Here is a 19,952-nt window from a genome sequence, read left to right on the forward strand (position 1 = left end):
CCTTAAAGAAGTGTAGCATCCCCATTGACTTCTGAGAACCTTTGGCCCTTGAAATAGAGAAGGAACATTTCTCAATTTCAAGTGGTCAGGGGCCAGAGATTTCCACAAGCTCCCGAACCAGATACTCCTTTGGTCACCTCCTGCCCCATCTGTGGAACAGCCTGGGGTCATAAACAAGAGAAAATCTGCAGATGCTGGAAATCCAAGCAACACGCACAAAATACTAGAAGATCTCAGCAGGCTAGGCAGCATCTATGAAAAAGAGTACAGTCGATGTTTTGGGCCTAGACCCTTCAGCAGGATGATCCCTAAGCCCTTACAATTGGCCAAATGCTTTACAATTGACATCGAAAATCAAAACCACTGATTTAACAACCCACACCATCAGGCAGCCAGCGTTCCCTCACTGGGGGACAGGGACCCAGCTCATTCTGTATGACATCATCCTGCCGAACAGTCTCGGCCTGAAATGCCGACTGTACTTTTTTCCATAGATGTTGCCTCCTGATTTTTGTGTGTTGGTCTGTGGTCATGTCTAGATGGTATTGGCCACCTCAGAACCTCAAAACTGGGGTGAAATCAAATTATCCTCCATCTGAAAGAAATGCCTAAGAAGAAGAGGAATCCTGCTCACTTGTACATGACACAGGGAAAGAACACTCTCAGAGTTTATAAGATCGACAGAGAAACATGTCAGCTCAAACAGGTGGCATTATCTGATGTAGAGTGAAATATCATTCTAATTGTTAAAAAATTACCTTCAAATCCACTTCCTGACAGATTTATCTTACAATCCACAGCACAGAGGACTAATTCTAGGTAATACTGATTAAAAATGTACGTTCTAATTGCAGAATCCTTTGTTAGAAAAATGTAAGAGCAGCAAATTGCAAACAAAAATTTGAAAATCACAAACTGAGTGATTGGCAGAATATTACTGATATCACCGTAGGGTGAGCAAGAACATTGAAAGCTACAAAAGATTCTTAGTTTGTTGATGGAGAAGGTACCATCAGTCAGCACTGACTTTAGAAACAAATATATTTCATCGTTATTCTAGGGCTCCTGAAACAAGTTCAAAGTAAATTTAACATAAAGGTTACCATATACTACCATGAGATATTCTTACAGACATTTACAGGAAAAAATACAATAACATTTCATGTATTTTTATGAATATATATATTTTTTGTGTGACTATATGTTTACTTGTTATTGTATACGTGCTCGTGTGCCTTGTGCTGTGTATGTATGTTGGTATTATGTTTTGCACCTTGGCCCCAGCGGGTGTATTCGTGGTTGAATTCATGTATGGTTGAATGGTAAATAAACTTGAACTTGGAAAAAATGATAGATGGTCAAAGACTAGCCACCAAGTAGTGTGGAAAAGAAGACAAACTCTGCAAATAAAAAGAGCATGAGTTGTAAAGAGTCCTTTAAATGATGCTGTAGGTTCCAGAATCAGAGTAGTGGTGGTTGACACTTTCTCTCATTCATCTCATGGAGATGAACCAGGAATCGCATTATGTACTTTTGCTTATCCTGTTTGCTGATACTCTTTCAACACCAACCCCCTGAAAGGAATGGTAAGTCATGATCTTCTATGACAATCCAAAATCAGACTATGGTGCCTATTTTTCTGATCAAATTAAAAGGTGAGTGTGCTCTTTATATGCTTTTGTGATTATACATAATACGGGAAGGAAATTTTCACACAGGACACCATTTGGACTAAACAGTCAAGAGAGATTCACAGCATTCTTTGTTGATAACTTTATTATACTTCACAGGATGTGTTACTGCACCTGATATCTCCTGCAGTGATGAAGTGTCAAATTCAAGATAATGGATTAATTTCAATACATTCAAATCTGCTTCAAAAGGGGGAAATTATAGTTGAACAAAAGCATATAATTGTAGTCAGATCAACATTTCTATTGCCTGGATGTGGTAGGACATGTAATAACAAAGAAGATTACTGACTTTTCTAATTAACAGCGTAGTGTTTTTGGTGATATTTTTGCATTCGTTCTAATGAATTTTTCCATAATTATCTCAATATTCTGTCATTGCAGGGTAGAGATATGGGTGGCAGGGTGGAGATATGCCTCTACCAAAGGAGGTGTAAGGTGCTCCTTCTCTCTACCAGGTTATCCTCAGGCGAAGTGTAGAACCTGCTTAGCCCCCTTGAACAGGGTCACGTGAAGCCATGGGAGCAGGTAGTGGATGGTCATATGAGCAGCTGGTGCATATCACAAGTCCTGGTATGTGACCTCTGGTACCATGCAGACAATCTTTGAAGAGTATTGATGATAGCTGGGGTAAAGACACAGCTTGTAAAGACACTGCCAGGAAGAAGGCAATAGCAAATCACTTCGGTAGAAAACTTTGCCAAGAACAATCATGGTTGTTGGAAGACCATGATCGTCCACGTAGTATGACGTGACACATGATGATGATGATGATGATCTTGCACCTTATTGTCCACCTGTACTGTTATACTTCATTCTATTATTGTTTTAGCATAATGTACATTATTACAATTTGCTATTACATTTTAATTAGCATTCTGTGAGTGTTTTAACTTGTTCTACCTCAATGCACTGTTTAATGAATTGATCTGTATGAACAGCATGTTTTACAGGGTTTTCACTGTACTTCAATACATGTGATAATAAACCAATTCTAATATGCAGATATTAATATGGAAATGTAAAAAAAGGTTTTTGCTTTAAAGACTTTAGAATATCATTGAGCAGAAGCCTACACATCTGGCCAATCTTGATTAAGCGTCTCAGCCCAAAACATCGACTGTTTATTCCTCTCCATAGATGCTGCCTGACTTGCTGAGATCCTGCAGCATTTTGTGTGTATTGCATCAGGGTATGTTTGGCTTTAATTGATTCCTTGATCATAGAACTGGTTTCTAACAATTATTCAATAGTTATCTCTGAGGCTAACAGGTAACATTGGAAAATCAGAGGGTTGAAAAGGCAAAGAATTCTTGGGTGAATTGAAATGCAACACCTTTAAGAAGAGGGAGCCAAATGAAAAGGGATAGAAGTAAATTTGGAGCAGATTAAATCAGCAAATAAGTAAATATGAAATGAATCTCTGCAGCTATTTCTAGCATTTGCCAATAGAGGCATGTGGAGCCAAACATTGCCTCAAGCACTGTCCATATGTCCTGGTCACTTTGTTAATGAAGTAATGTACTCTTGCAGCCAACACTGTCAAAACCCTGATTTCTATAGCAGACTCACAGCTTGAGTGAACCATGACAGCATTTGCTACACTGAACTCCATCTGTATCACTTCTTACTGGAGGGTTTATACAGAATGATAACCCACTAATGTGCATTATAATTAGTTTCACAGGAAGAGCAACAAAATATTTAGGAGCTATTAAACTAGAACAGAACAAAAACAAATTTGATCTAAATTGCTGCAATGAAAGCATCCATTATCTGAATAACTGCTAATTATAAAACCCACAGGTGTCATTTTCAATAATGTATGTAGGACAGTAAATTTAAGATTAATGTTGTCTAAGGTCCTCTGTGGCAAAATTAGTAACAAGATACACTTCCAGAGGTCATCAGGTATTATTTTAATTTTCATCAACAGAAGTTTGTCCTAGTGCTTGTTATAATTTGTAAAAGACAGTTGTGTTTTTCAAGTTAACCTTTGTCAGCAAGAATTTCATATAGAAGTACTGTAGTTTGAATACAATTTAAACTAGAATTTTATTAATAAAGAATTTACATATTAGTCCCTGGAAGCTTTAGGAAGACTGAAAAATAGCTTCCAAACAATGGAACTGTAATTTCTGTGTGGCTGTGATTTGAGCTTCATTATTTGTACTTAACTGTGGTCTGAGGATTAATACTTGGGACCTTCAGACAAGGCTCTAAATAATAACCTTGACCTTCTGACAGTCATGTCTCCATTCCTATTTTTCAGTCCAACCCTAATGAGAATGGAGAATGGTACCTGCTAGCTAGATAATTAGTGTTAGTAGATAAATTAGGCAGAGCTGAGAGACAGTTGATCTTTCCAATTGTTTTGCTCTAAAGTCCTTGGCCATGCTGCCTTAGTGCCAGGACATGAGTTGCACCCCACAAGTGATCAGTAAAATGAAACAGTGAGAAAATCCCAGGTGAAAGGCAAACTGAGATCTGAGTGTTTGTACATTCATGCATCAAGTATTAAAGTAAGGATGCAATGCTGAATTTGCCCATGTAACCTGTCATTTCTAAGAAAATATCAAACTAAAGGAACCAGTATGAAGTCATTCTGTTCCAATTTGCCATGATGTCCCCAGCATTACCATACAGACACCCCTTTGCCATTCTCAAATTCTTCAATGAATTCGGGTAACGTATCACTACCGATTGAAAGAAGCATCCTGCTATCCAGACCATTGACATCAATACGCACTGAATATGATGTACGTTTATACATTACTCTGCAATAGTCTTCAGCACATATTTTATATATATATAAACTAACACTTCTTCACAGTACTGAATTAGTCAATGTGGAGTGGAGAGCGGGTTTGTAAATCTGGTGGGAGCAAAGGATGTTGGGAATGGTGAGGGTAGACCACTGCGGTAGGGGTGTGGGTCAGGTGGCAGAGGAGGAGTACTGGGACAGAGGTGATATGGGTGCAGTCACACCCAGCCATGAGACACCGGGCAAGATTATTTATTCCAAACCATCGGTTTATTGCTCATTACAGAATGTCTCTCTGGTGCTTCCCTCTCCCTCACCTGTTCCTACCCCTTTTCCCAACCATTATTCCCCTCTCGCTGCCCCCTTCCCACTCTCAGTCCACAATAGAGACCCTTATCAGAATCAGGTTTATCATCACTCACATCAATCATGAAAATTGTTTTTTTCTGTGTGGAAGCAGTACAGAGCAATACATAAAATAACTACAGTACTGTGCAAACTCCCATGAAGGGGAATATTTTCTATGTTTATGTTAAGTGGAACTAGTGACAAACCTGCCATTTGTTGTCCCATAATGGCTTGAGAAATCTTAAGGATAAAAGTTCAGTTCTGTTGTAAGTACTTCTACCCAAAATATTCACTCTGTTTCTCTTCCTACAGATGCAGCCTGACCTTCAGAGTTAACAGCTTTTTCTGTTTTTGTTGTTTAGTTGGTGTCCCCTTTCCATTGAGAAGTTCATAAATTAGCTGTCCCTGGAAAATTATGACACTAGTCATTACCCTAAAAATTTGGTTGTCTAAGGCCAAACTTTTAGGAGGGTAATGAGAAGAAAACAGTGTTCAACTTGATGAACTATCTTCATACACATATTTTTAGTGTGTGTTCTGCCAGCTGCAATGTTGGGAAGGATATTTATGCATTCTGACACATTCATTATCAAGGATTATAGAGAGGATGGGGATTATAATGTATGTTGATTTAATACTAAAACTTGCACAGTGATGCAGCTGACACCACTTATTCAATCCTGCATGGTAAACCTATAATTTAACAACATAAGGCCCCTACTATCTCATAGTTTAAAGAGATTATCAGATGCCTGCAGATACGTTGCTAATTGATTGGAGTGAACTACATTTTGTCACTTCCAGACGTCATTACTCTTATTCTTCAGAGAGTGATCTGGCAGAATCAAGAATTTGCCTTACTAAAACACTTTGGCAATAACCAACTGTATTGGATATGTCAGTTGCCATTCCTCTTGAGATGCATTGTGGAGGGACAATGAAGAGAAAGTACTCCAAGCATGACAACCTGTTTAAAGAGAGAAGATGAAGTGGAAATGGACCTTCAGTGGGAGAGGGAGGAGGAGATGGAAATAGACCCTTAGCAGCAGAGAGAAGAGTAAATGGAGATGACTTACAGCAGGAGTCTCCTCGGGGCAAATGGTGAGAAGACTCAGATTCATTTGGTCCCTCATTGACAAGTGCTACATGTTACCATCACAACTACAGCTGCAGATTCAGTAGCAGGGACTGTTCAGATACAAGAGAGCATTACAATCCACCTGAATAACTTTTCCTTGATTGCAGCAAACAGTATCTGTGGAACATTATTTACTTTACACCAGAGTAAATTAAGGCTGTGGGCTTCCCTGTGCTGCATTCATGCAGTATTATGGGCACCAGAAACAAAATCTGACATGTATTACCATTGAAAATGATTGTATGCTAAATATTGGTACCACTGTGCATTCTGACTCATACATTATGCCATCAGAATGTCAGATCAGACAGGTGCCATTCTCTGATTATGTGGCTCTTAACTCCAGCACTTGTTGCCCATGGGTACCAGACACAAGTGCACAAAGGTGGCTGTGCCAGCTGCAACCTGATACAACAGGCCGTTAGGGTATTTGAGCAACTATTTTGTTAGCTGAACATTGGGATATTCAGCAGAAGGAATCACAAGATTTATTTTAGCTTGGTATGAGCTTGGCAACCTTAGAATCATGCAGGCTAAGCCAAAAATTTAAAAAGTCATGTCTATTTATCTCTCCATTGATGTTGTATGACCAGCTAACTATTGGCAATAGTTTGTTTTTATTTGATATTTCCAACAGCTGTAATATTTATTTCTGGAAAAATGGTAATGAAATATATGCTTGTCAGTATTCCTGTCATTTTGTTTATATCCAAATGAACTTTTAGAAAATTAGGTTTTCCAGAGTCATGCTGCTGCCTGCAAACCCAACAGTTTTTGGCAGTCTTGGGAAATCATAATTCTCATGGAAAATCATTTGCTTGAATTTTATTTGGAAAGGTAAGCACACTCTGGGTTGCTGAGTAATACTCAATCTGATGATTTCCAAATTAAGTGTTTTATATTCGTGTACGCCTGCATTATTTTGCTGACCGAGTGAATACTAATTCCTCGGTTATGCACTTCCAGTTCAAAGCACTCTTGCAATTACACAGGCATAGTTTTCAGCTTTCACAATTTTAAAGGGGCAAACATCCATCCAAGATTTTTGTGAGCACTACTAGGTCTAAAAGTGGATCAGTCTCAAATGCCACGTAGTATTTGTGTTCACCAAACTAGATCTGTGATCAAGCAGCTAATGATTGTGTCCTTGGTCCCGCTAAATTAACTGCTTAATTTATTGAATCAATAAAGTTTTGTTGCAGTAACACTGAATTAAATAAGCTTCTCTTCTAGAATGAAACCGATTTTGTTTGTAGAAATTTTATATATTTTCAGAAATTGTTATAGATATTAAGAAATTTAAGATTTGTTTTGTATTGGTAACCTCGAGAATATTTAGTTAAATTTACATTAGTTAACTGATTTCTGCATCCTCTTTGCCCTTTTTATTTATGACAGTTATTTGTAAAATGGCCTTCATCTAAAATGAGCAGGATTCCTGGTTATTTATGCTTGAAGTTGAGGCATTACAAACATTACACTTACCTAAAATCTGTAAAGATCAGATTCTACCTTTATTCACAGAGCTCTGAGAATAAAAAATAAATGACACGATATGCCATAAATTGATTCACTTCCCATGGGAAATCATTTTGGAAATATTGAACTTTTTACAACAGGTTTAAACTTTGATTACTCACATGTAAATTAGAAGTAGGGAGAGCAAACAGTTTTTGGATCCTCTGTTACTGTAAAGTGTTTTCTTCAATTCAAGATATTAGTTTTAAATAATTATGACCTTCTTCTTAGTTCAGTATCTAATGAAACTAATATTCTAAGAATAATGTTTCATCTATTCTGTGACTCAAATAGCCATCCTATGTGTGTATACTGTAAGTCAAGGTCACTGTGCTCTCCAAGAGTGGTTTTGATTTCCTAAAGGGATCACAGAAAAAGTTCCAAATTTCATCCACAACTCCAACTTAAAATTATTTCATTCCTTTTCATTTTTCTCGTGATTGTACAGTCCCAAATGGCAAGGGAAGCCTGTATAGTAACAGAAAGGATATCATGGTATCCTTTCGTACAGAATGGTCCTTTGGCAGTTGATTTCGCACTGTATGTTACTTCCATATAATTGAAAGGTGACAGGTGCAAATAAAGCATTGCATCCTTATTTTTAATATCTCTTGTGCGTATGTGCAAAAGCCCAGATCTCGGCCTGTCCTTCACATCACACTTTCTCCATATTTCAATTGTAATAATCTTTCATGGGGGAGATTTCATTCTCTGGCACTAAGGCAAGAGGAACCGAGGGTTTTCAGCAAAGCATGACAAATATTTCCTAATTTTGCCCAATTTATCTACTCACAGTAACTTTCCAGAAAGCAGGTAGTCTTCTCTAAAGGTTGCACTGAAAAAGATTAGACTACGTATATAAACTTACTAATAAATAGAAATATTCTTGATTTCTAGAATCAAGAATGGTGGAAATTGGAAATAAATAAATGGCGGAAACACTCATGAAGTAAGGCAGCATTTTGAGTCAGAGTCATAGAGCATGGACCAATCATCATAGAGGAATCAGAAGTGGACAGAGTGAGCATTTTCAAGTTCCTAGGTGTCAATACTTCAGAGGATCGCAACATATTGATGTAGCTATAAATAAGGCAAGATAGCGGATATATTTCATTAGGAATTTTTGGAGATTTGGTTTGTCACCTAAAATACTTGAAAACTTCTACTGTGGAGAGCATTCCGACTGGCTGCATCACTGTCTAGTATTGGGGGGGTGCTATTTCACAAGATCAAAGTAACTGGCAGAAAGCTGTAAAATTAGTCAGCTTTATCATGGGTACTAGCCTCCCTGGTTAATTAGACATCTTCAAGGAGTGGTGTCTGAGGAAGGTGGCATCTATCATTAAGGACCCCCCCAACCCAGGACATACCCTCTTCTCATTGTTACCATCAGGAAGGAGGTACAGAAGCCTGAAGACACACACTCAACAGTTCAGGAACAGCTTTTTCCCCTCTGCCATCCGATTTCTAAATGGACATTGAACTCATGAACACTAACTCAATACTTACTTTATTTCAGTTAACAGGAATGGTGGAGGTCGTTGAGGTCTGGAAGACCAAGAAAACTTTCCGAGAGAACTGCTCGTAGAATTGCTAGAAAGGCAAATCAAAAACTCCGTTTGACTGCAAAAGACCTTCAGGAAGATTTAGCAGACTCTGGAGTGGTGGTGCACTGTTCTACTGTGCAGCGACACCTGCACAAATATGACCTTCATGGAAGAGCCATCAGAAGAAAACCTTTCCTGCATCCTCACCACAAAATTCAGCGTCAGAAGTTTTCAAAGGAACATCTAAACAAGTCTGATATGTTTTGGAAACAAGTCCTGTGGACTGAAGTCAAAATAGAACTTTTTAGCCGCAATGAGTAAAGGTATGTTTGGAAAAAAAAAGGGTGCAGAATTTCATGAAAAGCACACCTCTCCAATTGTTAAGCATGGGGGTGGATCAATCATGCTTTGGGCTTGTGTTGCAGCCAGTAGCACAGGGAACATTTCACTGGTAGAGGGAAGAATGAATTCAATTAAATACCAGAAAATTCTAGAAGCAAAAATAAAAAAGCTGAAGATGAAAAGGGGATGGCTTCCACAACAGGATAATGATCCTAAACACACCTCAAAACCCACAATGGACTACCTCAAGAGACGCAAGCTGAAGGTTTTGCTATGGCCCTCACAGTCCCCCGACCTAAACATCATCGAAAATCTGTGGATAGACCTCAAAAGAGCACTGCATGCAAGACGGCCCAAGAATCTCACAGAATTAGGAGCCTTTTTGCAAGGAAGAATGGGTGAAAATCCCCCAAACAAGAATTAAAAGACTCTTAGCTGGCTATAGAAAGCGCTTATAAGCTGTGATACTTGCCAAAGGGGGTGTTACTAAGTACTGACCATGCAGGGTGCCCAAACTTTTGCTTCAGGCCCTTTTTTTGTTATTTTGAAATAACAACATAGTTGATGGTCAGTGATGTTGTGGGGATGGAACTGGACTCTCTGACGGTGGTGTCTGAAAAGAGGATGCTGTCCAAGTTGCATGCCATCTTGGACAATGTCTCCCATCCACTACATAATGTACTGGTTGGGCACAGGAGTACATTCAGCCAGAGACTCATTCCACCGAGATGCAACACAGAGCGTCATGGGAAGTCATTCCTGCCTGTGGCCATCAAACTTTATAACTCCTCCCTTGGAGGGTCACACACCCTGAGCCAATAGGCTGGTCCTGGATATTTCCTGGCATAATTTACAAATTACTATTTAACTATTTGTGGTTTTATTACTATTTAATTATTTATGGTGCAACTGTAACAAAAACCAATTTCCCCTGGGATCAATAAAGTATGACTATGACTATGAAACTGTAAAAGATGGAAATAAAAAAGTAACCTTGCTTAAAATATTAAAGAAATCTGTCATCTTTAACTTCTTGCCTTTTGGAAATCAGTTCATCTTTTACTCAGCTATTCACAGTAACAGAAATTTTGACCGGGGTGCCCAAACTTTTGCATGCCACTGTATATATACTGTAATTCAGCTTTTCTCTATATTTATTTATCATGTATTGTATTGTACTGCTGCCACAAAAGTTAAGTAATTTTGTGACGTATGCTGATGATACCAAACCTGATTGTGATTCCATTTATCTATCCAAGTGCTTCTTAAAAGATATCATTGTGCCTACCTCAACTACTTTCTCTGGCAGCTCATTCCAATACTCATCACCCTCTGCTTGAAAATTGTCCCCTCAGGTCCCTTTTAAATTGTCCCCCTAGAATTGTCTCCCCCTAGCCCAACAAAGAGACTGTTAGTAACCTAGTTTTCTCCAGGATCTTGTTTACTGCTATGAATCCCAGAATCCACAGTTTCCCATGTCTGCAGTTATTTGCTGGTGTATGTAATTAATGCATGATTTGTTTTGGGGTCAGGTTTGGCAATATCATTATCACAATAAAATGAAATTCACACTTGAATACTGATGAGCTACCAGTACATGAGTAAATCTAAACTACCATGTGTTGACTAACTTTCTGGAAGGAAATTTCAATTGAGGTCTCACCTTCTGTCTCAAGTACACGTGCAAGATTCGATGAAACTATTTAAGTTGCAAGCAGTCATATCTAATACTGATGTATCAAAATTATTATCACCAAAGGTCATTTAGGCAAAGAAACAGAAATAATGTTTGAGGTTGAAGACCCTTCATTAGAATTGGGAAAGTGAAGAGACATTTGTTTTAAACTGCAGAGGGCGGTAGATGGATGAATAAAACAAAGGGAATGTCTTTGAAAGGGCAAAGCCAAAGTTCACCAGGTGGCCTTAATGTTTATGGAGCCTTCATATTAGTAGATTAATGGACAGTATTATTGAGGAAAGAAAGAGAGAATTGTTAATGCTGCAAAATGCCAATTGTTTCTGAAGCCCAAAAGCTAAGGAATACTGGAAATGCTCAGTAGATCAGGAAGTGTGTTGGAAAGAAGGGAACTGCTTTAATGCAACAGATGCATTAATGCAGGGGTTCCCAACTTGGGTTCCATGGACCCCTTGGTTAATTGTAGGGGTCCATAGCATAAATATGGTTGTGAACCCCTGCATTAAAGAACCTTGCAGAAGAACTGACCAATTCTGTTGAAGTGGTGGGAGTGGGGGCCTCTGCACAGGATATGGAAAAACCTGCAGAAAGTTGTAAACTCAGCCAGCTCCATCATAGGTGCTAGCTTCCCCAACATCAAGGACACCTTCAAAAGAAAATACCTCAAGAAGATGGTATCCATCATTAAGAACCCTCATCAGTTAGGATGTGTCCTCTTCTCATTGCTGCCATTAGGGAGTTGGTACAGGAGCCTCAAGACACACATTCAACATTTCAGGAAAAGTTTCTTCCCCTCTGCCATCAGATTTCTGAATTGACAGTGAACCCCTCACTATATTTTTCTTTCTTTTTGCACTATTTAATTTTTACATAACTTACTGTAATTTATAGTTTTTTATATGATGAATTGCAAAATATATTTCAGGACACACACCAGTGATATTAAACCTAACTAGTTTATCATTGTTATGATCGAGTTTACCAAGAACAATTATGGTCATGGAAAGACCATGATTGCCCATATCATACAACAAAATGATCACATATTTTATAAACACATCACAGTTTATTACTAAATGTTGAATTCTAACAGTTGAGTGCTATAAGTAGAAGCTGATATTGTATGAATAAGCATGAAATCAACATAAATTAATCAAATAATTGTAAACAATATAGTTTAAAATTTTCAGATAACACTGACACTTGTAATATGTTGACAACAGGGAGGTAGTGCTGGGTGTATTGAAAAACACTGAGAAGCTCCCTTGGGGTCAATGGAATCCATTCCAGAATAATAAGGGATAGGATTGCTGGGGCTTTGACAGAGACCTTGGTATCATCTTTAGCCACAAGAGAACTCTCAAGATACTGGAGAACAGCTGGGACTATTCCTTTATTTAATAAGGATAATACATGAAATTAGATACCAACCCTTTCCTACTACTTATGTAAATTACAGGAGAAGATTATAAGGCACAGAACTTACTTGTGTTTGGAAAAGTCCATGCTTATATATAAAAAATCAGCATGGCTTTATATGGAGGAGGTTCTGTCTCACAAATTTAATCAAACTTTTTGAGAAGGTGATGAAAACAACTGGCAAGGGTGGAGTGTCAGTAGACTTTTAGTAATGAATGTGACAAGATCCCTCATGGTAGGTGAGAACATAAGATTAAGTCACATGGCATTCATGGTGAACTGGTAAATTGGATACATGGTTTATTTGGATTTGGATGAAGGATTCTGGTAAAAGGGTATTATTCTGACAGGATCTATTATGATTTGAATGAAACTCAGTGGTCTAAGTCTGCAAAAAACATGAAAATTGGTGGCATTGTGGATAGCAAGGAAGGTTGTCAAAGGATTCACTATAATTTTGAAGTTAGAGATTTGGACAGAGAAAAGGATGATGGAGGTTAATCTGTACAAATAAGGCAGTGCATTTGGGATGTTAGGTGCTGAAGGAGAGAGTTAATGGCAGGGTCCCCAAATGTACAGAGACAAAACAAGTGGATAGGGTTAAAGAAGGCAGATGGCATGCTCACATCATTTGGTCAGGGTACTGAGTACAAGTTGGCAAGTCATCTAGCACCTGTATAAAACTTCGGTTAGGCCACTCTTGGGAGTACTATGTGCAGTTTTGGTCACTGCACTTTAGGAAGGATGTGGCAGCTCTGTTTCAGAGGAGGCTCGCCTTATCCTGATTTGAGTTATAGGGAGAGGTTGGACAAACTTAATTTTTTTCTGAAAAGTATCAGAGGCTCAAGGGTAACTTTTAAAAATATAAAATTACGAGTGACAAAGATGGGTAGATATTCAGAGTCTTTTTTCTAGGGTGGAAATGTTAAAAACTAGAAGGCATAGCTTTATGTTGAGAAGGGAAAGGTTTAAGGGAGATTTGCGAGGCATTAAAAAAAAATTACAGAGAATGCTAGGTGGCCAGAAGGTGCTGCCGGCAGAAGTGTTAGAAGCAGAAATAATGTTTAGAAGGCATTTGAATAGACACACGAACAGGCAGGGAACTGAGAGAAATAGACTTTGTGGAAGCAGATGGGATTACTGTATTTAGATAGGCATCATGGGCCAAATGGCCTGTTTCTGTATTATCCTGTTCTATGTTCTAATATTGGCAGCCATTGGCAAGAAGAACCATTTCCCACCCATAATTTTTTAAGATGACATCCCATGAAAAATAGTAACTTACATTATCTTTGACATGCATCCAGACTTTCAAAGTTTGTAGATTAACTTTGGGTAGTGGTGTTACCACATCATCATCAATAGAATACAGATTCAAATTCTCATCAATAATGTGAAGACGTAACTAAGTGCTAAACTATTACCCAAGTATTCTTTTGCTACAAAAGAAAAAGATAATTAAGAAAATACCTACAGGGAAGCTCAACGATCCAAAAATTTGGCCAAATCAAAATCATCATAGCAATAGTTTGCTCAGTGCTTGATAAATAATCTGGATAAAATCACAAATTGTACAAAACATAAAAGAAACTAAAATAACAAGTCTTATTTGTGAAGTCATTTTGACTTAATATATCTTGTACTGTATGGTTCAGTTAAAATATCCATTAAAATAGTGGCTGAAATTAGTAACTAATTATAGGATTAATTTTAAGCTATTTTGCATTAATTTTATATGCACAGTTTACAAACATGACAATATATTCATCAAATTCTCATTAATGCATCATGGGAATAAATTTCCTTCCATTTAGGTCATTTTGGCTGTTACTTAAATCTCCGTGTTTACATTTGTTTGACCGTTACTAAATAAACTGTTCTATTTCCTAATTTAGCAATGAAACATGGGAAATGTTTTACAAACCATATTTAATAGATTAGACGGTAATAACTGTCTATGTGACAGAGAAATAAATAGATGAGCTACCTCTCACTTTGTACAGGAATAGTGCACGTCACTAATTGTTCTCTTTTGTTCATTACATAAGTAATTCTAGTGACAAATTAAATTTGCATGTGTTTCCAAAACTGCATCACTATTGAAATCTATCTATCCTATCCATTCATTCGATCTATCTCTTTATCTGTCTTTTAAAACAGCATGGAACAGGCCCTTCCTATTCAATGAACCACACCACCCAGCAACCCACATACTTAACACTAACCTAATCACAGGGCGATTTATAATGACCAATTAACCTACTAACCAATATGTCTTTGGATTCTGGGAGAAAACCAGAGCACCCAAAAGAAACCCAAACACTCATGGGGAGAATGTACAAAGTCCTTACAGCCAGCACTGGAATTGAACTCCAGAGCGCCTTGAATTCAAATAGTGTTGGATAACAAGATGGTGCTGGTGATCATCGGCGATATTCTGTGGGCTGCAGACTTTGAACTATCTACCACGGTAACTTGGCACCCTATCTCCGGAAATATGTGGCATCAAACCAAGGTTTAGTTTCACTGATTTGAATAAAAACATTACACAAAAATATAACAATCACAGGCAAGGAATTGTTATCAATTTATAGGAGGTGGATGCTGCGAGCAAACCTCAGTATTGCACGTGTCTAAGTGTTACTTCGCAGAAAGCTCCTTTTGAACAATAATCCATTTGGTGAAATTACTCCCAGAAAGCTCTCGGGTGGTAATCCCAGTTATAAAACAGCAATACATTACCAAGTCGTAGTTGTGTGATCTGAAGCGGGGGTAAAGAATGGGATGCACAAGTGTTGTGAACAGCACAACAACGTACACGTGACTGTTCAGATAAATAAATGCAGGTACTAGCTGCACCCACAATACACTAATGGTAGAGGGAGTGAATGGATTGGATAGTTACTGGTATGCAGACTGATTCAGCCTGTTGTCAAGCTTTTCAAATTCAGTTGGAACTACATACTCAACCCACAGTAAATACTGTAACAGACCATGGCTTGTTCTTTGCATAGATGGAAAAGCTTTGATGAATCAGAGTGATTAGCTCCTGCTACTACAGTGCTTATTTGTTCTGGCAAGTTTCATGTCATACCACAAATCTCCCCACCATTTCTCCTGAGGACTTTAACAATGGGATGCCCAATAGTGGCTATATTGAATGTCATGAGAGTTATTTTTCTTGGTTGCAATGGTATAGACTTCTGTTCATGATTATTATTTGCCATTTCTCTATATTTAAGACTTCAGTTGGTCTCCTAATTTTGACACCAGGGACAAAAATCAATTATTATGAACAATCATGGACTTGGAGGCAAGGAGAAAAGTATATTAGACACAGAGTACAATGATTTGCTGAACATTACAAAATAAAGGAAATATGTGAATGTGTGCAATTGTTATGTATTTTTGGTAATAATTCAGTAACAACATGTAAAAAATTTTAAAATGTACTGAGTTAATTTTTCTGTACTTTATTTTGAGTACAATTTTAATACAATTATTTATGGAAGAATTATGATGCTATGCAAAGATGTGCATCATTTTTTGTTAAATCCATCCTTACATGTAAAGTGACATGTTAAATCAGACGGACTTTTGCAGGAGTACAAAGTTGAGCAACAACAGTGTCTTCCATTAATGCATAAAGCACAAACACTTAATGTTAAGCTGTACAAATTCTTTATCACAGATTTTACACAGAAAAAACAAATACATGGTCGTTAATTACAGTGCAAATTCAGACTCCTCTTCTCCTGGAACAGGATTTTGTTTTAGAAAACAATTCTCGATGGCATAACAAAACTCAGGTCAGTTGTATGAAAGAAATTACTTACCCACAATATTTTATTTCAAACTTTATTTCAAACCCCTTTATGACAGCACTGATTCTAGATTTAGTGAATATAAACACCATTAACACATGGTGCAACACCTATGCAGCTCAACAATTGTATTCTACTTGCCTGTACCGCTTGAATGATATCAAACAGACTGGTAAGTTTTTTTTTCACATTCAAAAGTTTGTCTTCAGCAGACATACTGTTAAGTTTCTCTTAATAAAGTTTGTTCAATGCTCAGCAAGAAGACCACAAAGTTAAAACAGTTTGGGATAGTTGTACCCAGTTTCAAGAAACTTCTGCTTTAATGCAGTCCAAGGAGTTATAACTCACTATGATTAGAGTTCAGTTAACCCTCTTGATTTGTTGCAACAAGCTGTCATTTTCCATCTGGGCCTCAGCAAGAGCCAATTTAGTTTTGGCTAGTTCCTGTTTTAGGCATTCGTTTTCCTCCAAAAGTAACTACAAAAAAGAACAAAAAGGCAATCATGACTTATTTTTCTTTAACATTAAAATTGTTTGCTAATATCCTTTTTCCAGTTTCTTTCTTCTGTGTTACTATGTTTTTAATGGTCAGTGTGCACAAATAATTAATTGATTAATTAACATTTCAATGGTTTAGGTGATACAAAGCACATGAAAGTTGACTACTGATTTTCATTTGCATGCTCTCTGAGAAAGTAAAGAATCAGTGAAAGCCTCCATAATTGTAAATTAGTGTAATGTGAAAGCAGAGAGCCAACTATCTCAACCTGAATATTACTTATCAAATAGGCCCTGTGGTCCATCACATTCATGCTGAAACTTATTTTGCTCATCTCTGCCAATGGAATTTGTTCACATTAGAACAATAAATTTCAATGACTTGCCTGACTAGGTGTTCAATGCATCTTAAACATGGTAGCATATGCCATCACATCTTCTAGAAGCACATTCCAGATATCAACTACCATTTAAAAGGGTAAAAACTTACCTTAAATCCCCTACCTCCTCTTGCTTCTGTTACCTTAACCATTGGAGAAATATTTTGACCATCAGCTCATAATCCTATTTAATTCTATTAGGTCATCTTTCGGTCTCTTCTACTTGAAGGAAAACAAGTTCAGCCTGTTCAATCTCTCCCCAAAATTGAAGCTCTCCTGCCCAAGCAACATCCCAATGAATCGCCTTTATTCTTCCCAGTCCAATCTAGGCAACTAGAACTGCACACAATACTCCAAATGTCGCCAAACTATTACTTTGTAAAATGAAAACACAAGAGTCTGTAGATGCTAGAGGAACTCAGTGAGTCAGGCAATTTTGTTCTAATCTTTAAGTACCAATGCACGCATTGCATCATGTTAAGATTACAGGAGAACATTGTATTTGAACAGATGTTACAAAAATCTCCTTCTTAGAAAGTTTACAGGAGTCAACAATGAAGTGACTAAAAAGGCCAGTGAGATCTGCAGATTCTGTCACGGGTAGAGCACAGAGGTTCTTGATGTGGTGGGTGGGTGAGGAACATGGGAGGTCCCTCCTGTAGCTTCTGGTGGTCTTCTGTATACTTACAAAGGGTCATGAGATTCTCAACACAATTTCAATTTGGTTGGTCACAAGCCAAGTATTCTCATAAGATAGCAAGGATGTTATTTTTTTTCTGAAAAGGCTTTATGAATATCCTAAAGTATTGCCTTTACCTTGTAATCTCTTTCTGTGACAAAACTAGAGTAGAATAGGTGTCAGGCACGTGGTCCTTTCATTGGAGTCAGCTCATCATAATTTATAACCTCTCTGCTAGGGCTGTTGGACTGAAAAATTAAGATGATTCTGCTTGTCAGTTTGGAGGATTTTGCAGAGATGGTACCTTGAAGTTTCTGCTGTCTGTATTCAGTCTCCCTGGGGTGTACGTGAGGAGGGGTATCATTGTGAACACATGCTTTTCTGAATGGAGAGAAGAATGAACTATGGTGCCCATGAGGCTATTACTTCTCTTGCAATGAAAAGTTTATCTGGAACGCAAGGAATCCTTCAGATTCTGAAAATGCAGAGCAACACACACAAGATGATGGGGGGAAATCAGCAGATCAAGCAGCATCAATGGAGAGGAATAAGCAGCTGACATTTCGGGCTGAGACCCTTCATTAAGACTTTATCTCGGTACTAGAAACAGTGTTTCAAAGTGGATAAAGAATTGTCCGAAGATAAAATTATGATATTCTGGTCTGTGATTACATGTAGTATTGCACACTTGAAGGTACAACATATAGAAACACAGATTAGATGGATTTGGTGTTAGTTATTTTCATCAATATTTGAAGAGGGCAAAGTAAGTTTGAAAATGTAGTTTAAAAAACATTTGGGACAACTGATTTTGTAAATAGGTTCAGTGATACAAATCTATGACTGTGATTATTGGTTAGCCTTTGGTTAGAGTAATGGCCTACTTGTCAAAAACTTTGGAGAGGATACTGAAGAATTTAAGCACAACTAGAATAATTACAACTTCATTAGATGGAGAGAGCAAAGAAAGTTTTTGAAAGGTAAAGAGTGCTCAAAATAACAAGAATAAACAAGAGAAAATCTGCAGATGCAGGAAATCCAAGTAACACACACAAAATGATGGAGTAACTCAGCAGGCCAAGCAGCATCTATGGAAAAGAGTACAGTCAACATTTCGGGCTGAGATGTCTGCGGCCAAATTATTTGTTTGGCTGTTACCTTCATGGCATAAAAAATACAATTGACACATGGCTAGAATTTATTTTGTGCCCTGCGCTTTCACTTTCACAGTTGTATTCCTCCATTCCACCCTGCCTTTGGCCATCATCTGCAGTAATCCCTCTACTTCTGCTGGTCATTCTTTCAGTTGTTCAGTTTCAGACTTCCGAGATTCCTCCCTCTTCCTCTCACTTGTTTACAGTATTTCCAAAATAAACTTTCAAAAATATGCTGTTGGTCATCCTCCACATCATATCCTTACATAACTGGGGTTTTTTTGACAGTTCTTCTATGAATTACTTCAGGCAGTACTTTGTAAATGTATTTCATTATTATACGTAGTAAATTTTACTGTCAGTTTTTACAAATTAAGCATAAACTTCTGATTTTGGTGTAGAGAAGATGTTTGATTTGTGCTCATTAGTGCTTACCTTTTCTCTGGTAACTGAATTCCCAGCCTCTGATTGCTCTGGTGCAAATTGATCCTTTGGATCTGTTTGAGTAGATTGTGACATAAATCTGACTTCTTTTGATTCATCGCTTTTTAAGCATGATAATATTGTTTGCTTTGTATTTCCATTATTTGCTTGGGTCTGACTAGAAAACTGGGCGCCTGGGTAAAAGAAACAAATGTAAACAGGAAAGCATCCAAATCTTATGTAAAAAAGTGAACAGCTTGTTAGAAAATAAGCAAGATGTTACTTTGATCCAGTGATTTCATTTTACAGTTCCAAACCAGATACAAGATATAAAATATGCACAGCTTACCTTCAATGCAATGAAACACTGACCAGTTATTACCATCAATTGGACAAGAATTATTAAGAGCTAAAGGATAGTAAGGGATAAAATTGGTCCTCTTGAAGATCAGAGTGGTCGGCTATGTATGGAACCAAAAGAAATGGGGGAGATCTTAAATGGTTTTTTTGCGTCTGTATTTACTAAGGAAA

At 37.6% G+C, this 19,952-nt stretch overlaps 1 protein-coding gene across 4 annotated transcripts in view; it reads right to left on the reverse strand.

The window, feature by feature from the left end:
* Nucleotides 1-15,916: 15,916 nt before the first annotated feature.
* Nucleotides 15,917-19,952, reverse strand: part of bltp3b (bridge-like lipid transfer protein family member 3B) — a 143,756-nt gene continuing 139,720 nt past the window's right edge. For all 4 annotated transcript variants that reach the window (XM_063072540.1, XM_063072537.1, XM_063072538.1 and 1 more), the window contains 2 exons: nt 19,434-19,615; nt 15,917-16,764 (listed from right to left, as the gene is read on the reverse strand). In XM_063072540.1, coding sequence (XP_062928610.1) covers nt 16,648-16,764; nt 19,434-19,615 — 299 coding nt within the window. In that variant the 3' untranslated portion in view covers nt 15,917-16,647. The remainder of the gene's footprint in view (nt 16,765-19,433; nt 19,616-19,952) is intronic.

The sequence above is a fragment of the Mobula hypostoma genome, chromosome 20, assembly GCF_963921235.1.
Source record: "Mobula hypostoma chromosome 20, sMobHyp1.1, whole genome shotgun sequence".
NCBI lineage: Eukaryota > Metazoa > Chordata > Chondrichthyes > Myliobatiformes > Myliobatidae > Mobula > Mobula hypostoma.